Genomic DNA, 24,033 nt, shown 5'->3' with positions numbered 1-24,033 from the left:
ACACACACACACTGATTTCCATGTTTTAATAGGACTTGCATAGACATAATGACTTTTATACTGTACAAATTACTGTACAGTTTGGTGGGGAAACTGTTAACTTCATATTGCCGTCTTGCGTTGCTGATAGCCGAAAGATGTTATGACGGACACCTTATAACCTGCACATATTCTTATTGGTAAACATTTTTTGATTCCAAACTAAAATTTGCCACTTTCAAAAAACTGCTGAAGACGCAGCTTTTTTTTTACGAACACTGATTATTCTATATCTATTATAAAGGGGGAATAAAACTTGCTACGTGTTCTGTGTCGGACTAACTGGGACTGGTCACGGTACTTGCCCTATTGCAAGTTTGATTGTTTCTATTGCTCTACTCATTTGTAAGTCGCTTTGGATAAAAGCGTCTGCTAAACGATTAAATGTAAATGTAAAATAAAAAGTGAAATCATAATAATATAAAATTTTCTTAATGTGTTATTTATTTAACATTATTTTATTATTTCATTAGATCATTTGTATTGTTTGAACAATTGTTTGAACAATTTTATATTATTATTTATTATATATTATTTTTAACAGCATTATTAATAATTGTTATTTTGTGAAGAATTTTTTCTTCCTATAAACTTTTTAAATCTCAAAGACTCCCTAGCACCCTTTTGCAGACCCATGGGAAACCCCTGCCATAGAGGATCTTAGTTGGCCTTTTATCACAGGGCCCGGGACAGTGTTCTTTATGCCGGCCCTGATTGTTCATCCATTAATTTTTTTCCCTCTCTCACCTGTCAACCTGCCGTCTACTTAAATACCAGCATAATCCTTCATCCTAATGATGAAATGTGCAAACATCTCCACAAATCTCACTTCCTGCTGTATAGAATGACAATGCTGGCTAGCGTTAAATCCTGTTATGCATCTTCCTTAGGCGCATGAGATGACATTTAAGCATTTTCGATTACCCAGAGGGCTTTTGGCAGGTTTAAGACATCATGGGACACCATGTTTAATTACAATGCAGTTTATTTTATTCTTCGGTACATTATACAATTTTCTGTGATTCTTCAGAGGACACGGATAAAGAGAAATCTTCCTTAATTATAAACCCTGGAGTCTTTGTCAACAATTTGATGAATAGCTTCTGATATAGCATATAGAATTACCTCACAAGCCGCAAGTACCGAGCAATTTGTTTGGCTGACGGGTAGCTCCATAAATCACCTGCTTTTCTCACATGAATTGGTCAAATCAGGCCTGCACATGTGAAATGAGATGCTGAACAGCTACAGATGCCATGATGAAGAAAAGGATGCAGAGAGTGCAAAAAAGACTGAAAACATTCAGCATAATACCAACTAACTCCTCTCTCACAGCCAACTTTCTTTCATCTGTGATCAGTATGTAAAAATATTCTCCTTGTCCCTTAAGGACAGGATTTGGTGCGCATACTTTGTTAAAGGACTGTTTGATCACAGCGAACAGGTCAGGCTGTGTGATGTTGACTTATAAGTCATTTGGCTTTGAATGGCGGATTTGGGACAGTATTATTGATCCTCTGAATCTCTATTGGCCCCAGTTACAGGTTAGAAAGTTGATATCATGCTCTTGGCTATGTGCAAAAAGATGCCTTGATCTTCTTCCTCATGCCGGTGTGCGCTCTAGATCAGTGATATTGCTTATGCCTACATTATCGAGCTTTCCCTGGGAAGGTGCAATGCTGCGAATGCCAAGAAAATCAGCCCATAGTCAAATCATGGGCTGCAGTTTGTGTAAGGTATGGAGTTTGTCTAATTTATACTGAATTATTGCCTCATTGCATAGTATCTAGCAGCCTTGCGGAGTAAAAGTGGCAGCAACAACTTGATAATGTTACAAAAAGATTTCTATTTCCAATAAATGCTGTTCAAATAAACTTTCTGTTAATCAGAGAACCTTGAAAAATACGGTTTTCACAAAAATATTGAGCATTATAACAACTGTTTTTAACATAAATAATAATAAGAAATGTTTCTTGAACAGCAAATGATCGTATTAGAATGGTTTCTGAAGGATCATGTGACACTGAAGACTGGAGTAATAATGCTGAAAATTCAGCTTTGCCATCACAGGAATATATTACATTATTATTTTAGAAAATAGTTATTTTAAATTGTAACAACATTTCACAATATTACTGTTTTTACTCTAAATTGGTGTGTGATGACCTTCATGAAATCTTACCAACGCCAAGCTTTTGAATGATAGTGAGAAAAGTCGATCTGAATGGTTAGTGTCTATATTTTTAGATTTCACATTGAGTTTTAATGGCTGAGAAATTTTCTAAATCTTATTTTCTGCCAATGTGGACTTTAAACAGCATATATAATATGGCTTGGTTCCAGGTCATGATATTGCTTCAATGGGAATACTGTATGTAGTTCAAGCAAATTTTAAATAACTTTTTCAATTTAAGCTTGATGAAAAGAAAATTAAACTTGAGTGAGTTTCATTAATAAGAATAAAACGGCGTGCTGTGTTCAATGTCAGGCTAAAGGCACGAAGCGGTTCAGATGTTTGATCAGACTCTAATCAATTGGCAATGCAGCAGGGAGAGGCGTGAGCGCCATTGATTTTGCTCTTCTGCAGAGCACAGCTAACACACAGTGTTAAAAGCCACTTTCCAAACAAACAAATGGCCACACCAGTGGGGTTTGTGATAGGAGACAATGGCGTATTTCGAACAGTTTCATCATTTTTACTCTCCTGTTGCATTGAATGACTGTACATATAGCAGCTTGTGAATGCATATGTTTATAAAAGATTGCTTCACTTGTTACAGTTGTCGATTTGTTCATGTATCTTGCAACTACAGTGCAACAAGTATAATATTGTTGTGAGTTGTTAGCATTCATTCTTTTGGCAGTTTGAAAGAGCATTAATCAGGGTATGACCTTAGAAAATGAGCTGGACGCCATCAGTTAACCCGGTTTACTTGTTTCTGGTTCATGTTCAATAGTTGAATCAAAGATTCTGTTTTGCTGTACGTCTTACCACTCTGTCAATGATTTAAGGGGAATTGGTTTAGAGACTGCAGAAAAGACACTGGAGAACACATTATAACGTTCCAAGTTTTCTTTTTCTTTAGCAAAGAAATGGTTTTTAATAAATTGAACACAATATGTTTCATCTAACAAGTCATCTCTAATGCCTGAGGGAAAAACATGAGCAGCAAACACTGACCTTTCTAACCTACATGTGGAGGCCAGTGGAGGTGAGACTGAGTGATCCTGCAACTTCAGAAGGTTAATGGGGAAACTGGCCTGAAATCCATTGTGTATTTGAATTATTCAGTGTCATTTTTTTTTACAGAAGTGTCTCCTATAAAAGCAAAGGACAAATTGTTTCTTCATTTGACCTTACATTGACTCGAGTTGAACTGGCCTGCTTTTTAATTCTCAACTTTAGTGTAATATAGTTAAAAGTTCAGGGAAGAAGGAGATGGAAACAAAAATAAAGTCAATGGCAAAAATAAAGAAGCACTATATAACGAAAGTAAAGCGGCAGGCTCTCACGGATGACTGCTGCACAAACAAACAAAACACAATGTGTATTCCAGGCCTGGTCCTCTGTCGTCCTTCAGTGTTGTCACTTCTCCTTTTACCAGAGCTCGCCTCAGGTGTGGCGCGCAGGTGACGCTCATTATCACTCACGCCACCGGCCTTGCTCCGTTCCCACGGCTCTCGGACCCGCACTGCTTGCCACATTTAGATTTGTGAATTTGTTTTCCTCCAACCATTTGAACTCAAATCTATTTAGTAATAATATGAATTATTTGAAATGACTCTCCCTATTCTAAATTAACAAAAGATTTCTCTTTCAAATAAATGCTGTTTACTTATTATTATTAATCAAAGAATCTTAAAAAAATATATAACAGTTTCAACTGTTGGAATAACTGCAGGAATAAATTGCATTTGAAAATACTTTAAAATAGAGAACAGTTCTGTTTTTCCACTTACTTTTATTCAAATAAATGCAGTCTTGGTGAGCATAAGAGACTTCTTTCAAAAAACATAACAAAATCTTACTGACCCCAGACTTTTGCATGCACTGTCATGTGAAAGTTAAACTGTGGTTTAAAATAATGAATTACTATTATAACCTACGCATAGTTCACAACAGTTTCCCACAGTTTACATGGTAATGCAAAGCATGAATGAGATTTGCAAATGAGCTGCGAGTCAGTTCTGCACCTGAGCACTTTAATGCATTGCTTATGTGTTTATCATTAGTCTGCAGTGACCCTAAAGGCAGAAGTAGACACGAGAGGAGGCATTTCCTTTGCACACATAGCAGGGTCAGCATAAAATCCTTTACATGATTGTGCATCGGTTGACATCTAAATTAGAATCTTCAGTGATTGACAGAAATAAACTGGTGCGAATCAGCCAAAGATTTAAGCTTTACAACATCCCAAAAACATCCTGAGGCAGAGATTTATTTTAACAGTTGGTGGAAAACAATGATCTGAACTGAAATATCCAGTTTTTGTCAGCACACAACACATGATCTTCAGCTCCCCAGTATATCCTCTTTTCTCTGATACACTTATCCTGCTGCTGTTCTGGCATGTGGCCATGTGCAATCCTGACATTTCTTTGACTGTAATTATATGGGAATCAAGTCATTATTATCAGTATTTATTTTTGTTTACACTATTCATGCCCTGCTATTCCCAGTAACACACCGTTTGCACTAATGCATGTGTTATTCTTTCAGTGGCATCCCTGGGAAGAACTGCGGTACCATTATTCTCACTGTAGAGGAACTTGGAAACTGTCGGGTAAGTCAGCAGTTTTACTTTATCCTCCACAGAATACTTTTGCTCTGAATAATTGTTTTTTTTTTAACCGCCTTTCTTTTCAAAATGCTTGTAACTCTTCAGCAGTGAAAACCTTTACTGAAATGATTCACTTTGATAAGAAAGCTGACTGTTTTACTCTTGAAATCAGACCATTCACTGCCTGGCAGCCAAATACATTATTCCAGAGAAATGAACTGCAATATGTTATCTCCACAGACAAAAGGGAAACAACTTCAAAAACCAATTGAGCACCAAAGACATATTTCCATACTTTTATTTCCATTTTACTGACTAAATGCTTTATAAGAATAAATAATGGAATAACAGAAAACATTGGTATTTGTAGTCACAGGTTTGGAACATTATTTAATAGTTCTAACATGAATTATTAACCTTCTTTTAAATTGGCCATTTACTTTATTTCTGCCATTAACTAAATAAAAACCAGAACATGGGCTGATGGAGCAGCAGTTGAAAAATGACAGCGCTTTCAGTAGTGAAGAGCATTGCCCATTGGGTACTGTGAGAACGTTTGATACACAGTGAAGGCTGTGTTTGTTTCCCTTGTTCTCCTGAATGCTTTCAGCTAGTATTTTAAGACCAGCTCATTTTGAACCAAAGGATCATGGAATGTTTTCAAGGAAGAATGAACACAGAATGGAATGTTGCAGCAACTGGTGTCACAGCTTGAGTATAAATAATCTGCGTTTCTTAAAATTGCTTACATTTTTTTTAAAGTGAGATATGAATATTGTGACCTATTTGAACTAATTCAAGGGTGACGATGTCTCTAAGGTTCCCTTCAAAGACTTGAATGCTCATAAGGATCCATATGAATTCTTGGAATGCTCTTTGAAGTACTTTGGACACATTTTCTACATGTCTTAAAACCTGCATTGATTGTCTGGGCCTAACAATCTGAAGAGGATCAAGCATCCAATCTAATATTCTGCTTATGCATTTTAAATTTGTTCTGACATCAAGTGTTGATTGCTGTTGGATGCTGAAGGGTTCGAGATGGTGTCAGTGAATAGCACTAGATGTATATGTTAAGAGGCTTCTTATAATGGGAGTTATGGCTTGGAAAAATGATAAGCAATAAAATGCTAATTAAGTGGCATTTGATGAAAGCTGGTTCTGTAGACATGCATATGGACTGATGAATATGTGCGGTGAGCAATCAGACCATGTAGTGTTTCTTGCAGAATAGCGTTTTATTTAAATACGATATCAAATTTATATAATTTTATATATTTTTTCATATTAATTATATTTTAATAATAAAATGCTATTTTGATAACATTTTTAAATAATTAATTAATAATTTAATGTTTTAATTTAATTTATAAAATGTGACCTGATCCAGCAAAATGAGTCACAGTGACCCAAATTTGAGATTTTGATATCAATGGAAAGAGGAGATCATAAGCTTTCAAATGATATCCTAGTCAAAGTCATACCTTGAATGGTTTTAAAGATATACACATTTGAATTATGGTCGTCTGCCCTCTTTTTCCAACTGGAAACCTGAGAAAATAGCTTTTAAAGTTTTTTGCCCGTATTTTTGTAGATATCTTTCAAAATCCATTGCATTTAAAGGGATAAACTATTTTTTTTACAGCTTAATTTGACCAAAGATATTAATATATATAATAAATGCTATTACAGTAAACCAGGCTGAAGATCAAATTATTGTAAAGTATTTATTTGAATAAATATTTTAAAAGGCACTTTTACAAAGATTTACAAAAATCAGAAAGATTGAACAGAAGTGCTACATTTTAGCTAGAGAGAGAAAGAGTGTGTGTGTGTGTTTGTGTGTGTTTGTGTGTGTGTGTGTGTGTGCGTGTGTGTGTGTGTGTGTGTGCGTGTGCGTGTGTGTGCGCGCGTGTGTGTGCGCGCGTGTGTGTGTGTGCGTGCGCGCGCGCGTGTGTGTGTGTGTGTGTGTGTGTGTGTGTATGTGTGTAGGCTAGTTGACAATAACAGTGTAACAAATTAATAACGGAGATACCAACAGTTATCGAGTCTGACAGGAGGATGGCTGGACCAATCGCGTGCCGCGGGGCTTCCCATTGACAAATGATCAGCGTTTGTGTACATTTCTAAACTTTTTGATTGGCTCAATACAACGTGTAACACCATATTTGGTGAGCAGAGATAGTGACGTTTCAGGGGATACCCGGGAAATGCTCAGAGGTGACGAGAGGATTTGAGAAAAGCAATGTTCATTTCCAACGAATTTAGTAAAACTATGTCAAGTTTAATAGTCATTTAAATACATTTGCTCAATTATCTGGACCACGAAACTTTGGAAGATTATTTTTGAATGTCTTTTCTTTGAAATTAGAAAAAAAAAATTTTTTATTTTTTTTTATTGTTTTTTCACATTATCGGCCCGTATCTTAAAATGGAACGTTGCGACTTCCGACTCATTTCGCCAGATCGGGTCACAAATGTTAAATATCGGTTATAAAAAATAAAAAATTAAAATATCTTTTTATATGCATTGTCATATGAACGCCCAGCCAGTAATGATACTAATTTCATTGAATTAATAAATTCTTGCTTTATTTCAAATAATAGAGATGTTAATTCAGCATCTGCTTTTTTGATGGATTCAAAATTTATTCACAGTAAATAAATTTGTGGAATTCGTTAAAAGAACTCATTCGTTGGACTACAATTGTTGTTGTTTTGAGTGCAGCCAGCAAAGATAAAGTAATAGAAAAAATATTGAAGTGATATTACTTTGAAGTCCAAAGTTGTTTTATTTCATTTCATTCTCTTCAGACTACAAGGTAAAATATAACAATGCCATGGCTCTGTAGATGAAGGAGGTCAGTGATCCAGGAAAAGACAAAAAAGTTTCCATCTCTTTCCCTCCCATCTCTTTATCATGTCTTCTCACAGGACTGTTCTGCTTTCGTTTCGCTGTCTAGTAAAGTTTACTCTGTCACCGGTGATAGTACTCATTAAATAGCAGAAATAGCAGCACAGAGTAAATTACAGCTTTTCCAGGTTGTAAATGGCTATGTTGTGTTGACTACAGGCTCAAACACACACAAAGGACTGCTCATTTGAGCGATCTAATGCACACACTCACAGCCACACTCAAGCTCATTTGAAATGCCCAAAAAGCTTTCCCCCTCTGCTTGAGGGTAATAGATTGGTACATCTGCTTGATCTATATATATATTTCACATGGTAGATCAAAAGATTTTACAGGATGTTATGAAAGGCCGGGTTTTGATCTGGTACATGCGAAGAACATCTATGAGGAAATGTGGAGAGGAAACCTCTGATTTTAGCAAATATCTTCAAAAGTCTGTCTCTTTCCAAGAAGTTACATAGCGGAATCACATTCAAAGACCAGATAAAACCTACAAACCCAAAAATAATGAGTGAAATGGTTCGTCTATGTAGTACAACGTAGCCAGAGACAGGAAGCTTTAGCTGTGATGCGAAGGGCTTTGAATCCTTGAATTGTTTACTGTTTCCAAGAAAACTGTCACTTTATGCTTGATTGCTCAATTCATAGAGTCTGGGTTCAAAGCTAGCTTAGGTTGATATTTTGCTTTTCTCTGCTCAAATTGTTTTCAGCTTGAATTGATTTTGCTAAGTTTCTATTTATGGGATCATAATCATTTTGAATGCTTGGTTTTAATGGACCCGTTAATCATACGGAAAGTCCTCCTCCTCCCACTGTGGTTTAGTTCAGTCAAGAAACAATTCGAGCAATGTATAAGCCTACATTACTGATAACAAGTTAGTGCTCTTTTGTCCATCAGATATGAAGTAAATTGTCCCTATACTAGCATGAAAAGTCTCCTTGCTATTCAAGAAATCAGTACATATAGCCTACCATTAGTTTTAATGACTTTGTATCAAATACCACACATCATACACCATTATGATGAATGACGTCTCCATTTTGTTAAAGGCTTCGCTTACCCAAAAATGAAAATTCTGTCATTAATTACTCGCCCTTATGTCGTTCCAAACCCGTCCATCTTCCGAACACAAATAAAGATCTGAAACTTAAAACTAATCTATATGAATCGAGTAGTTTAGTCCACATTTTCCGAAGAGACACGATCGCTTTATATGATCAACAGATTGAATTTAGGCTTTTATTCACATAAACATTTATCAACTCACACATCAGTTGTGGTAAACCAATGGAAGCTTAAGCATGTACGCTTGACTTGCGAGAACCAATGATATGCAGCTTGTTTGAGCTTCCGCTAGAGCTTCTGTTTATGTTCGCTGACCAATGTCAGTCATTGCCGGAGTGAAATTTACCAAGTAAACACTGGACGAAGTGTCTTGTGATTGAAGAAGAACTGTAGAAGATTTCCAGAGGAATCAATCTCTTCTCTCACTCACTCTTCCTCTCTTCTCACTGACTCCAGCCTACAATTTGATCATTCTCTGAATGGCACTCTCAAAGCAAGATAGTGTTTAGTGGCTAATTGGCTCAAATGGAATTGATGCTTGCTGATGGCAGGCACAGATTAACCATTTGGGGCACAAAATAGCCATTTAGGGGCCTCAAACAGTTTTTCTTTTTTTTATCCCAAAAATGTGTATTACTGTAAAATGATATCATAATAATAATAATTCAATTAGTATCTTGATTCATGTGTGTTATTTTAGTATTATTTATATGTATTCATATTTTATAGTAGCTTCTATTTTTATATTTTTTAGTTTACATTTTATTTTAAGTTTGAGTAAATTTTTTTGCACATATTATCATTTTAGAGTGGAGCAGGTATAAGGTCAGAACCTGGAAGACTAATTCGCCTTTGGTTCCTTATTTTCTTATGAGTTTTATAATGGGGGGTTTCAATTTATCAGTAAATAAAGCCTGTGGTAAACATAACTTCACAATACTTTGACGTTTTGTTCGACAACGTAAACTGCACACACTCGCACCCAAAACTGTCTTATCTAGTTATTTATTTAAAAAGTACGTTTTCAAAAATGAACATAACTGCTTCAAAATTCATGTTTTCGGTATGGGTGTGTAATTTATGTTGTAGGACAAAAAGTGTCGTCAAGTTATGTTTACTCCAGGCTTTATTTGACTGATAAAAAATATATATATATAAATCGTACTCGGTTACTAACGTAACGTACTCGGTTACTAACGTAACCTCGGTTCTCTCTAGGAGAGGGAACGAGTACTGCGTCGAAAGAACGCTACGGGAAAGTATTTCTTTGTCGAGATTGAAGCCTAAAAATTAATCCTTAATTTTGTAAACATGTAAAACGCTTTTCTGTAGCATACAACCCTAGGCGGAGCAATATCGCTCACCCATTGGCTGCTCCGCCAGAAAAGCACAGCCTATGCGAGGCCAGAGACGCTGACCAATGAGGGCGCTTCGCGCCCATTCTGCGTCATCTCCCGCCGAAACAGGCGTGGCCTAGGTCTATAAATACGAGCATAGCTGTCTAACACACCGATTTTCGTCACGAAAGCGACGCAGCGTGGGCACGCACGGCATGAGACGCAGTACTCGTTCCCTCTCCTAGAGAGAACCGAGGTTACGTTAGTAACCGAGTACGTTCTCTTACGTAGAGTTCTCTCGTACTGCGTCGAAAGAACGCTACGGGAACCCCATGTAAAACGCCGTGCGTGCTCTTGGACCGACACAGACACCTAAGGGCGCGCGCGCCCTGGCATACAAGTGCCTACCCCAAGAAGTATAGGGAGAGCGGCTAAAATAGCATCATCCCTTTATAGTAGTGCCTCTAAGGGCATAATAACATATATATGAAATATAAAATATATATATGAGGGGTAATAGCATGCTCATGGGACACCATGTCAGTGAGTGATGCTTAAACATTGAAGTGACCTGGGCCGCAACGCGGGGCAGGAACACTAAAACATAGTCTTCTAGACCGAGAGCAGTTTAGCCTGCAGCGCAGGAACCTCTAGGTTATAGAACCGTATAAATGTAGACGGGGAGGCCCAGCCTGCCGCCATACAGATATCTTGTAGCGAGATTCCACTATACCAAGCCCACGAAGAGGCCATGCCTCTCGTAGAATGTGCTCTGATGCCCAGGGGGCATTCCAAACCTCTAGATGCGTAGGCTAGCGCAATGGCATCCACTACCCATCGAGATAGACTCTGTTTCGTCGCGGCTCGCCCTTTAGAGCGCCCACTGAACGAAACAAAGAGCTGCTCCGTCTGTCGAAAAACAGCAGAGCGGGACACATAAGCTCTTAATGCCCTGACCGGGCAAAGGGAGCTATTTCCGTCCTCCGAGGCCGGCAGGGCCGACAGGGAGATGACCTGAGCCCTGAACGGTGTGTTGAGGGACTTAGGTACGTACCCATGCTTCGGTTTCAACACGACTACAGAGTCGTTAGGCCCGAACTCCATACAAGAAGCTCTAACTGAGAGCGCTTGCAAATCCCCCACACGCTTCACTGAAGCGAGAGCCAGAAGAAACACGGTCTTGAAAGACAGGTGTTTCATGTCAACTGAGTGAATAGGCTCGAAAGGGGCCCCTTTCATAGCGTTCAACACTGTAGAAAGGTCCCAAACGGGGACTGAAGGAGGCCTTGGAGGGTTTAACCTCCTGGCTCCTCTAAGGAAACGGACCACCAGGTCGTTTCTGCCCAGTGAATGGCCAAGCGTTGGATTAACGAACGCTGATATGGCAGCCACATAGACTTTGAGCGTGGATGGGGTTCTTCCCTTATCCAACAGTTCTTGGAGGAAGGAGAGAATCTCCGTTTCCCCGCACTGGAGCGGTGACAGACCTTGGTCTGAACACCAGCCAGAGAACACCGACCATTTGGAAGCGTGGAGCCGTCTAGTAGACGGAGCCCTAGCCTGTTCGATCGTGTCTAACACTCCCTTTGGGAGGTTAGCGGGTACCCGTTTATGGCCCATACGTGTAGGGACCAGAGCTCCGGGCGAGGATGCAAAATCGAGCCCTTGGCCTGCGAGAGGAGGTCTCTCCTCACTGGAACCGGCCACGGGGCAGTACTCTTCAGTCGCATCAAAACTGGGAACCAGGGTTGATTCGTCCAGTATGGAGCGACTAGTAGCACCGAGCATCCGCTTTCCTTGATCCGCTCCAGCACTTGAGGCAGGAGTGAGACAGGAGGAAAAGCATAGAGCGGACGGCGGGGCCAGACACTGGCCAGCGCGTTCGTGCTCTTCGAAAAAAATTCTGGGCAGTGAGCGTTTTCCTGGTTTGCAAACAGGTCTATTTCCGCTCTGCCTAACGTTTCCCACAGCAGACGCACTGTCTGCGTGTGTAGGGACCACTCTCCTGTAGGAACGTTGTTCCGTGAGAGTCTGTCTGGGCCTACATTCAAGTGGCCTGGCACATGCGTTGCTCTCAGCGAGCGCAGGTTGTGCTGGGCCCATACCAGTATGCGTTCCGCTAACCTGAATAGGTTTCGGGATCTCACGCCACCCTGGCGGTTTATGTAGGCTACTACCGACGTGTTGTCCGAACGGACCAGGACGTGGTGTCCTTTTATCCGGGGACAAAAACGCCTCAGCGCAAAGTCCACCGCCATCATTTCCAGGCAGTTTATGTGCGGTAGTTTGGCCCGTTCTGCCCACTGGCCAAAGAACGGTCTGCCGTCGAGCAGTGCTCCCCAGCCTGAGGTGGACGCGTCCGTGGACACCACCTTCAGGCTCGAGGAAGTCCCCAGGCTTACACCTGACCGGTACCAGTCTGACGCTCTCCATGGTGTCAGGGCTGAAATGCATTCCTGAGTGACCTTGAGGCGATAGCGACCGTGCAACCATGCTCGGCGCGGAACGCGCGCTTTCAACCAGAACTGCAGTGGGCGCATGCGCAGCAGGCCCAACTGCAGTACCGATGAGGCTGAGGCCATGAGGCCCAGCATTTTCTGAAATCTCTTGAGCGGCACTATATATGGCCGCTGCGGAAGGATTTCGCCATTTGCAGGGTATTTTGCCTGCGCTGTGATGACAGCTGTGCTGTCATAGATAGCGAGTTCAGATCCAGTCCTAAAAAGGAGATCCTTTGACTGGGAAACAGTGAACTTTTCTCCCAATTGACTCTCAGACCTAAGCACTCGAGGTGATCGAGTATTAGTGTCTTGTGGTGAGCGAGTTCTGACGGCGATTGAGCCAGAATTAGCCAATCGTCCAAATAGTTCAGAATTCGAACGCCCCGGAGTCTCAGGGGTGCCAGCGCCGCGTCCATGCACACTGTAAATGTACGAGGTGCTAGAGACAGGCCGAATGGCAGGACTGTGTACTGATATGCCCGGCCCTCGAAGGCGAATCTCAAAAATCGCCTGTGACGTGACGCAATTTGTATGTGAAAATACGCGTCTTTCAGATCTATCGCCATAAACCAGTCTCCTCGGCGAATCTGCGCGAGGATTTTTCTGGTCGTGAGCATTCTGAACTTTCGCTTTGTTAGCGCTTTGTTCAGACGCCTCAGATCTAAAATGGGTCTGAGACCCCCGTCCTTTTTCGGTACCAGGAAATATCTGCTGTACAGACCCCCTTCGCTCTGAGCTTGAGATAAAGGCTCTATGGCCCCTTTGCTCAATAGTTTCGCTATTTCGGCTCGAAGTAGATGTGCTACTTCTGTTTTTACCGTGGTTTCGACTTTCTCCGTGAAACGTGTGCTGTAACATGGACGCCGTGGCGTCTGAGGCGGGGGGCATGTTTAACACAGTATGCGTCCCGCGCGCGCTCTGTTCTCTGAGTTGCGAGAGAGCGCGCGGGGGGAGCCCCGTAGGGCTCGTTATGTTTGTGAATAAACGTGGGCGCTTGGTGGCGGGCACATTTATAACACCGGGGACACTGTGTTTGTGAACTGACTGACCGCTCGTTGGTTTCGTTTTTACAGAAACCGCGGAACGTGCAGTGTGTAGTGGTTGTGGGCACTGGACAGCGGGCACGCTCACTACATGTAAAGCACAATCGGCATGAGCCGATTTTATGTGTGCAAACCCTGTGTTGAACGGGGCTGTGCTTGTGTGAATGAATGGGCACTGGGTGGGCATTGCAGTTACACACATTACACCATCGGCCTTGGCCGGAACACCAGAAAATAAACTCTTTTTTAGATTTATCTGGGTCGCCGTGAAAACGGCGTTTGTGTGCAGGCAAACGGGCTTTACGGCCGGTTTGTTGGCTGCTAAATACACTGGTACAAACACGGAACTTAGGGCTGTACAAGCGGGAATCTTGGGTGGAAGTCCGGCCGCAGCGGGACCCGAACACCGTCTTTTTCCTAGCATAGCTAGGATGGCGCCGAGGCCTCGGGCTTGAGTGTTATCTTGGGCCGAGGACCACGCGGTGGCGGGCGGCGTCCGGCGGAGCGAGACCGTGGTCTCTCTCGGGCCTGTTGCTGCTGGGCCGGTGCGGCGGGCGCGGGGCGCTGCTGAGTTCGGGCAGGCGGCTGTTTAGGGCGGCCTGTTGCGGAACTGGAGCGCTTTGGCAGGAAATGTCTCATGGCCTGCGAAGTCTTCTGTACCTCGGCGAATCGGTCCGCGAAGTCCTTCACGGAAGATCCGAAGAGGCCAGTCGTCGAAACGGGAGCGTCGAGGAACGCCGAGCGCTCCGACTCCGCCATTTCAGAGAGAGTTAGCCACAGATGTCTCTCGGAAACGGTAGCTGAGGCCATAATCCTGCCGATGGCGTGTGCGGCGGACTTTGTAGCACGAAGAGCTAGGTCTGTGGCGCTACGTAAGTCCGGAACACTGATCGCGCCCGGGCCTTCCTCGTCTAGCTTGCGGAGGAGGTTGGCCTGGTGGATTTGAAGCACCGCCATGGTGTGCAGCGCCGATGCAGCTTGTCCAGCGGCGGAGTACACGCGGCCGTTCAACGCTGACGATGTGCGGCAAGCTCTGGATGGTAGGACTCCCTTAGCCCGCCGTCCAGCAGAGGGTGGGCAGAGGTGAGTCGCTACAGCCTCCTCGACCGGAGGGAGAGCGTGGTAGCCTCTGTCTCGAGCACCGTCCACTACGGAGAATGCTGGCGAGGCAGAAGTACGCACTCTGGCTGAAAAAGGCGCCTTCCACGATTTCGCTACCTCTTCATGAAGCTCAGGAAGAAATGGGGCGTGTCTGGAGGGTGGCGCAGCGCGGTCTCCAGAAAGGAAGCAGCCATCCAGCCGGTTGAAAGCAGGTTGTTCGGGCGTCGACCACTCGAGGCCGAGGCTCGACACGGCCTGTGTGAGCAGACGCATCAGCTCTGCCTCAACGCTGATCTTCCCTCCTCTGCGTTCCGGAACAGCGGGGGAGGGGAGGTCCACGGAGCTCGCCCATCCCTCGCTCCCCGAAGCGAGAAGCGAGCAGCAGTCGTCATCCCCCTCAGATACAGCTTGCTGGTCATCCTCCATAACGGACATAGCGGCGGGCTGCGGCTGTTGTCCGTCGGTGAGCGACTCGAGCGAAGCGTTGAGAGGAGCTAGCGGCGGTGGCGGCGGCGAGCTCCTCGTGGAGGGAGGTTCCGGGACCCGCTGAGCGCGGCGCTTCTTACGGCGCGGCGCTACAGGGGGTGGGTGAGCAGCTTTGGCAAATGATGCAAGGCGAGTCCGCAGAGTCGCGATGGGCATCATGTCGCAGTGATGGCAGCCGCCATCACCGAGAGCGATAGCTGCATGTTCCTCGCCCAAGCAGGAAACACACAGCAGGTGGTGGTCCCCGTCGATGAGCGCGGCTCGGCAGGAGCCGCAGGAAACGCGAGACATCTTTAAAAAGACACTCGTGCTCTTTCTGTGAGAAAAAATGTGTGACGCAGTAGGCGAACACACACACAAAACACACACAAAGCGAAAGGATATTCCACGCCGGAGAAGCGCAGCAGGGAACGGCGGCTGAAGGCGGCGAAGGCGGCGGCGGCTTCAGATAAGGGCTCGTCCTGCTGAAGTGCTGTTCCAAACGGCTGTGGCGGCTCGAATCCAATTCAGCGATGCGTGCAGCTTCGTGAATTTTAGAAAATCGGTGTGTTAGACAGCTATGCTCGTATTTATAGACCTAGGCCACGCCTGTTTCGGCGGGAGATGACGCAGAATGGGCGCGAAGCGCCCTCATTGGTCAGCGTCTCTGGCCTCGCATAGGCTGTGCTTTTCTGGCGGAGCAGCCAATGGGTGAGCGATATTGCTCCGCCTAGGGTTGTATGCTACAGAAAAGCGTTTTACATGTTTACAAAATTAAGGATTAATTTTTAGGCTTCAATCTCGACAAAGAAATACTTTCCCGTAGCGTTCTTTCGACGCAGTACGAGAGAACTCTACGTAAGAGAACTCAAGGGAACCAGGGGTCAGGGATTTGACATCATCCCTTACCACTCTATTAGAGATGTTGGGGAACACTACCTCATGATAAACTGTTTGTAAAATGTATTAGCATAAAACTGCTCCATACAAAAACATTATAATCTAGTCATTGGAAAAAGACGTCAGGGATGTCAGTATCGACATGGCTTGAAATATTCTGATTAAACTAGGGCCAGCCATGTTTTTGAGAGCTAAATATTGAGCCGCTGTCAGGGTCAGTGGTATTTGTGGGAGGAATCGTTTATTAGCGAATTATTTATTCCAGTCTTTTAAAGAATAGGAAAACAAAAAGTTGTTTTAGCTTTAAAGCTTTTCCCACCAAAAATCATAAGGTGAATGAAGGAGACGTAGGCGCAGCTGTCTGGAGCTCATGATTTTATAAAATGTGCATGCGTACATGTTGAACTAAAGAGTCATGGTGGGGGTGAATTGCGCCTGAAGGTCCAGAGACTCTCATCATTCATCTAAGCTGCTCAAGAAAAAGCAATGTGCCTCTGATTTCACTAGATTTAGCTGCTCTCTGCACTCTTTCAATCTCTTACCTTCCATTTTTCCTTCCACCCCCCATGTTCTTTCTTTTCTTCTTTCTCTCTTCCCCACAGGACTGTGCAACAATGCAGTTCTGTGCCAATAAGCTGGATAAGAAAGACTTCTTTGGCCGCTCTGACCCGTTCATGGTGTTCTACAGAAGTAATGAGGACGGAACGTGAGTTATCTCTCTCTCTCTCTCTCTCTCTCTCTCTCTCTCTCTCTCGCTCTCTCTCTCTCTCTCTCTCTCTTCTTTTTGTGCATGTCTAAGGAGAGGTGAAGAATATTGATCTGAGTCTAAGGAGTGTGTGTCAATATTGTTCTAGCCAATAATATTCACTTAGTACTTTTATCAATATGCAAATTTCTATCCTATACACTGAGTGCAGAATTATCAGGTACGTTGATTTTCTGATCATATTATTTTTCCAGGCACATTTGACCAATTTCAAACCACACTAATCCTAATAACAACTATTAATTTTGTATTAATATTATAAGTTATAAATTATAAGTGATATATAATTGTTCATGAAGGCTTGAAATTAAAAACGCCTTATATTCAGGTGTGCATAATTATTAGGCATGTTTTCTTTTCCTGATATTTTCCTCTTATACCACTGTTTGAAGAATTCATCTTCCATAATCTGGCAGTAAGTGAGTAAGCAGTCCATCTCCTACCCTGGAGTCCATTTTGCAGAGATAGACTAAAAACTAACTAATAATGAACTCCCAAAACATACTGCAAGATTCTGGAAGAAGAATTCAAACAGTGGTACAAGAGGATTTGATGCTGGTCCTTTAAGAGTCACTCTCAACCTGTCTGTCTATAAAGCCTATAAAAAACAGTCTTCATGTATTTTACTACACTTCAACTTGTGATTCTTATTAAGAAGGGGTATTTTTTAAGGATTTAAGTCTCTGAGATCCTGACACCTTGCACTTCTGGAGACTCCAGGCAGGTTGCAGTTCTGGAAAATGGTGGTGCTGGAGACTAAAGGGTTCCTGATCTTTTCACACTTAATTCTTCACCTTAATTCTTACTTATTTTGCAGTTAACGTGTCTTTTCTTCTCCACCTGTTTTTGTCTGACCCTGCTGACCTAATGAGCATTTCACTGTCCAATGGTCAGGCCTTAACTGCAATTTCTAGTATTGCATTAGTAATGCATTCTTCTCATGGGCATTTAATAATTTTTTACTTCAGTCTGAGTTAAATCTCTTTTTTATCTGTAAAAGACAACATGCCTAATAATTATGCACACCTGAATATAAGGCGTTTTTCATTTCCAGCCTTCACGAAAAATTAAATATCACTTATAAATTATTAAATACTAAATTAATTGTAGTTATTAAGATTAATGTGGTTTGGAATTGGTAAAATGTGCTTGGAAAAAAAATACGATCAGAACATCAACGTACCTGATAATTCTGCACACAGTGTATATAATAAAATGTAATCATACAATGTGTACTGCTTTGTTTGAATTTCACATCTTTGTGTTTTGTTGCTTAGGTTCACTATTTGCCATAAAACTGAAGTGGTAAAGAGCACACTGAACCCTGTCTGGCAGGCGTTCACCATCCCTGTCAGAGCGCTTTGCAATGGAGATTATGACAGGTGCACTCACACATACACAAACAGACATGCGTGTCAATATGCACTGTTGCTTTACGCCTGTCACCAGTGTTAACAGGTCTCATGCACATAAAACCAGTGTGCAAAAGCTTTCACACTGTAATTATGATGTGTAAATACATTTTTTAAAATGTAGGATCATTTTTTTTTAGGATAAAGACATAAACAATTCACAGAAAAGTATATATTATATACTATATTATTTTATTAATGAAATTAAAATATAGCAAAATAAATAATATTATCAGTAATAATAGTAACAATATAATATAATATAATTGTTTTGTACTATTATTACTTATAATATAATATAACATTTTTAAAATATATAGTTTAAAATATAATTTGAAAAAATAAAAAGGGCAAAAAAAATGTATTCCAAAAAATATTATATTATATTATATTATATTGTTACTATTATTGCTTATATTATTATTGCTTAATATATATTTTTAAATATTTCATATAAATATAATATAATTCCTATTATTATTATTTAATATAATTAATATTATAATTTTAATATAATTGTAATATAACTAAGAATAAAAAGTAACTATATAACTGTTGTCTTTTTTCAGAGTAACAAAACTGTTATTGTTCATTCTGATATGCAGTCGATCACTTGTCGTCTAGGACTATGTAAAGGTGTTTAGTATGTGAATAGCCTTATTTAGAGATGTTTGGGTGTGAATTATACTACATGTAATTACTCTGTGGGTATGCACTCTGTTACTTAGACTAATTTTAGCAATGAGGGTTTAACATAAGAATGAGATATAAGAGCACATTTGTGTGCTGTGTGCATACTCTGTTGTGAATTCTGTGGAAATTTAGTGTGAGAATGCTGTTGTTACTGAATAAGACCCTCTGTATATGCGTGTCGAGAGGGATCGTGTCCCTGTGCTCTTTGATTCAGATCTGACTGCTGGTACTCATTGCGTCAGCATTATTTGATCACAGACAGCCCTGTTCACGGTGCTGCACTGTTGTGATTTATGCTCTACAAGGACACATTATTTTTGCTTTCTACTTTCTGTGTAGCATAAATTTGTGTGTGTGTTTGCACTACACTGTTTCTTTGTTGGTCTACATATGCTTTCTAGTGTCAAACAGTTTGTTGTGTTCAGTGTTATTTCGTAGGCCAGGGACGGGCAACATTTTACATTTACATTTATTCATTTAGCAGACACTTTTATCCAAAGCGACTTACAATGAGAACAATAGGAGCAGTTAAACTAACAATAGGACAACAATATGCAAGTGCTATGACCTTTCCCAGTTTAATCTAACGCAGTACGTGTACTTTTTTATTTTTTTAAATTTTATAACGATAATAGATATAGAATAGAAGATAAAGTGTTAGTATTAATGGATCAAGTGTTGCCGAAAAAGATGCCGTTTCTTGAAAATGGCCACGGTTCAGAGAAAGAGATTTTGTGCCTCTTTGAGATGGCACCACAAAACGGCGTTCACTTGCAAGTTTCTGGATGCACGTAAGTCTGAACTAATCAGTTTAGGTAGGAGGGAGCAGAGCCAGTGGTTGTTCGGTCCTGGAGTGCCGCTGTCTGCAGAGTTTAGCTCCAACTCGAATCAAACACACCTGAACAAGCTAAGCAATGTCTTCAGGATTACTAATGCTACAGACAGGTGAGTTTTTCTTATCAGGGTTGGAGCTAAACTCTGGAGGACAGCGGCACTCCAGGACTGACCTTGTCTACCCCTTTCTTAGGCTGTACCTGTGCGTTCATTTTCATGGCAAGGGTGAGGATTGCAGACGCATTGGCAGCTGTGTGTCGTCTGAGAGCTGTCATAGCCAATCAGAACACAGGGAACAGAACCACCTGCCACCCAGTCCCCACCTGGCCTGTGATCCCCTGTGTGTGAGAGAGACAGAGCAAACGAGAGAAAGAAAAAGGAAAGGGAAACTCCAGCTGTTGTGGTGCTGTGCTAATTATCACCTGCTGTAAGGATGCCAGCTGAGAGGAGTATTTATATTGTAGTTGGTATATTTTTTTCAACAGAAAAAGGTTCATAATAAGTTTTAGATGTTATGCAGATCCTAATATACTGGTTCCAAATCAGAATAGCAAATAATAATGACTTTTAAGCAGTAATGTGGCAGGAAGTATGCTATTATGACATTATTTGATTCATTTCATTTTAACAGAGTGCTGTTGTACTGATGCTCAGCTCAAGTTTTGCTAATATGAACCAAAAGCTCTAGTTATTTTTAGAACATAAAGCATTATCTGTCTTGCTGACCATCAGTGTGCATCTTCTGGATATTCTTATCTTTGAAACAAATGCTTGTATTAAATCAGGTTAGATAAGAGTGCAGGGTCTCCTTCAGGGGTCTTAAACAAATGAGAGAAAATTTGGTTTGATTGACATGAGGGGAAGCCATAATTTGCCCATAGTGTCATAACTGATCTGCATCTGTCTGTGATCTTGTGGAGAGACAGGAACAGCACTTAACCCTGTCAATCAGCCACGCTCCTGAGGGACACGTCTCAGAGTTTACAGAGGAAATTACCTCAGGGCTTCCGGATGTTTCCGACACACTGGGAGATTGATAGAAAGTTGTGGAAGTTGTTTTCCAGTAGAAAGTCCTATAAAATAGTTTTGTTTGGCACTGGAGGATTTAGTGGATAAATGTGTGTTGAAATTCTAATTAGTCTAGGCTATACATTTTCCAATATTTTTCTATTTTTGTCTGGTTTGAATTGAGAAGAAAAAAGTACTTGCTATATTTAAAATGTTTAGAATATTAAAATATATTCAACTGTATACTACTGTTAAAAGGTTCAGCAATTTAATTTATTATAACAGTTAATACAGCAAATAGCAGTGAAATTGTGAAATGTTATTACAATTTAAAATAACTGTTTTCTATTTGAATGTATTTTGAAATGTAATTCATTCCTGTGATGGCAAAGCTGAATTTTCAGCATCATAACTCCAGTCTTCATGAGTCACATGATCCTCCAGAAATCATTCTGATATTATGATTTGGTGCTCAAGAAACATTTCTTATCATTATCAATTTTGAAAACAATCGTGCTGCTGCATAATATTTTTGGTGTAAACTAATAAATCTTTTTGCACATTTTTTTGTATTAATAGAAAGTTCAAAAGAACAATATTTATTTTTGTAATAATGTAAAAGTCTTTACTGCCATCTAATGCATCCAATTAATGCATCCTTGCTGAATAAATTAATATGTATTCATTTATTTTAAAAGAAAAAAAGCAGTACTGTATACAATATAATTGTATACATTATTATACCACAATAATAGACTGGAGTAGGGAAAATAATTATATTATATTTCAGATTATAAAAAAAAAAAATTGGTCACTTTACATGTCAATCAGACCCTTGTATAGAATAAGTTGCAATTTGAACCAGACCTTTTGCTGTTTAGCTGTGAAGCTCTGTGAATCTACTGGTTGCCTCTGCAGGGAATCTGAGTACTGATAGAAGTGTGCCATATGATCTCTGATGAATCGCATACATCTGTTCTCAACTCCAGAGCTGTATCAGTCTGCTTTACCAACAGATGGAGAGTTTCTCCATGTACTCCATGGAAATACTCAATAGAAGCTCAGTGCTCTGAGTTTTGGTCCATTCTCTCATCCCAACTCAGATGATGCATTTGTGCCACTGAGATTTCATTATTACCTTCGCTGAGTAAACAGCAGCAAATGATTCTAATCAAGCAACCGTACAAAATCATGTTACACGTCCTACGATTATGGAAATTTCCTGATTTACCAAGTACAAATCCACCTTTTGTAGCATAATCATGTGAAAAAATAATCAAGTCTGCACAAAACACTGCAAGTCAGTGTTTTGTAGTCCATTCAATGAGTTGTTTTGGACGCCATTGACTGCCATTGTAAGGACACAAACAGCTGAAATATTCTTCAAATTATATATTTTTTGTGTTCTAGAGAATAAAAAAATACAGGTTTTGGAACGACATGAGGGTAATTTTTGGTGTAACTATCCCTTCAAGAAGATAACACAACATACATTGTGCTGGTTATTAAACAGGAAAAGAATGACTGTTTTTGCTCATTCATTTTCATCTCAACAGTAAATACAAGCTCATCCCTGTATTTTGTGATAACAAGTGTGTGACATGCTTCGGCGCCGAATGCCGTTTAGAACTATTACCATTGAAAGCCATTTTTATTAACAAGGCTACAAATCTCTGCTGCCTCTCTGTAATTGATCGCGTTAACTTGCTTTGAACAGAATGAGGTTCTAATTATTCAAAACTTCAGATGTAATTAATGTTTAAATGAAACTCGCCTGCGTCCTGTCAGGTGAAGTGATGCCCCAGGGCTGCGCTGTGTCACAACCCGGGAGTTCGTTCCCCGCCGACCGCTGTTTAATTCCGAGTGCACTGTCTGGATAATAGCCTGTAATTGGTTGGTTTTAGCGTTGAGATGAAAAGACAGTGAGACAGGGTCTCTAAGCCCTTTTATAATCAGAAAGCATCCATCAATTCAGCTGCTGCTCTCTTTTCAGTTTCTGACATATCACCACACCATGTTTCTAAATGCTCTGTTTTAAATCTTTCAGGTCAATTAAAGTGGAGGTGTACGACTGGGACAGAGATGGCAGGTAGAAAAACACACATTTACATAATATGATCTCATGATCCAATATGTGCATTTGGTAAACCCCACACAAATACACATCACTTTACACATCATTTTCTAAATTCTGATTTTTTTTCTTGAAAACATAGTGGAAAAATGTCCTCCTAGCTGCAGTATTCATTTAACCCATGCTCTAAACCGCCTGGCACTAACAAATACTGATCACTCTCTCGTAAATAAGTTCAAATCCATCTATTTTCATCATCACAGACAGTAAGAGTCTCTCTGTTGTTCCTTCTGCTTCAGTCATGATTTTATCGGGGAGTTCACCACCAGCTACAGAGAGCTCTCTCGCGGCCAGAGTCAGTTCAACGTGTATGAGGTGAGTTTAGTGAATCAGATACTCATCCATTATTCCACTGAGGATCCATTGTGTTCATATAAAGGAGGCGATTCTAGATTCATGAAGTGATGATGGTAAAAAAAGAAATAAAAATGTGTGAATGGAAGCTTATCTTGTTGAAAAATATAGGGTAAAACTTCGCTTGGTTGGAACATCCCCTTTATATTCAGAGTATTCATTGACATTGTATTATGATGATTATTATTATCATTATTATAGAAATAATATTAATATAATGCTAATATCATAAGTGTACAGTATTTGCAAAGCGCAAGTTTGGTTTAAGGTAGACTTTTAAACTAGTATTTTAACACCGTGGACACAGACAACCTGGACCATCCCTGTTGGAGTTGGTTGGCACAAGTGCACAACTTAAATTGAGCTAAAAATGCACATTTACTTTGTGATCTTGAAAATGTGTTTTTATCTTGGAACTCAATCTTTTTTGTGTATGAGAAAGGAGGAGGGGGTTGGGTGTGTATAAAAGTGCTGTGTATGTATGTATTCACCCTAGCATTAGCCCAGTGGTGGGGTGAGGGGGGTGATAAGATGTTCTACAGGAGTGTGACAGTCCCAGCGGTTTGTTGAAAGGATTTGGGGTTTCCTGGGGATTGAGTCGGACAAACAACACTAGAAGCTGCAGGGTCGGTTCAGCTAAACCCCAATCCATACAAATCACATCATCTGTGTCCTGGTTTCCAAA

At 40.9% G+C, this 24,033-nt stretch overlaps 1 protein-coding gene across 7 annotated transcripts in view; it reads left to right on the top strand.

Annotated features, from left to right (window-relative positions):
* The window catches only part of cpne5a (copine Va), a 78,280-nt gene that overhangs the window by 30,310 nt on the left and 23,937 nt on the right, over positions 1–24,033 (top strand). For 5 of the 7 annotated variants that reach the window (XM_079637885.1, XM_079637884.1, XM_079637888.1 and 2 more), the window contains 5 exons: positions 4,760–4,823; positions 16,750–16,853; positions 18,191–18,295; positions 22,908–22,949; positions 23,234–23,309. In XM_079637885.1, coding sequence (XP_079494011.1) covers positions 4,760–4,823; positions 16,750–16,853; positions 18,191–18,295; positions 22,908–22,949; positions 23,234–23,309 — 391 coding nt within the window. Of the gene's footprint in view, positions 1–4,759; positions 4,824–16,749; positions 16,854–18,190; positions 18,296–19,833; positions 19,964–20,045; positions 20,280–22,907; positions 22,950–23,233; positions 23,310–24,033 lie in introns of those variants that run through there. The other 2 variants (XM_079637890.1, XM_079637889.1) reach the window with 2 other exon arrangements.

Source organism: Phoxinus phoxinus (assembly GCF_949152265.1).
Source record: "Phoxinus phoxinus genome assembly, chromosome: 15".
Classification (NCBI taxonomy): domain Eukaryota; kingdom Metazoa; phylum Chordata; class Actinopteri; order Cypriniformes; family Leuciscidae; genus Phoxinus; species Phoxinus phoxinus.
Note: the sequence above shows the minus strand (reverse complement) of the source record. Positions and strands in the feature narration are given on the sequence as shown.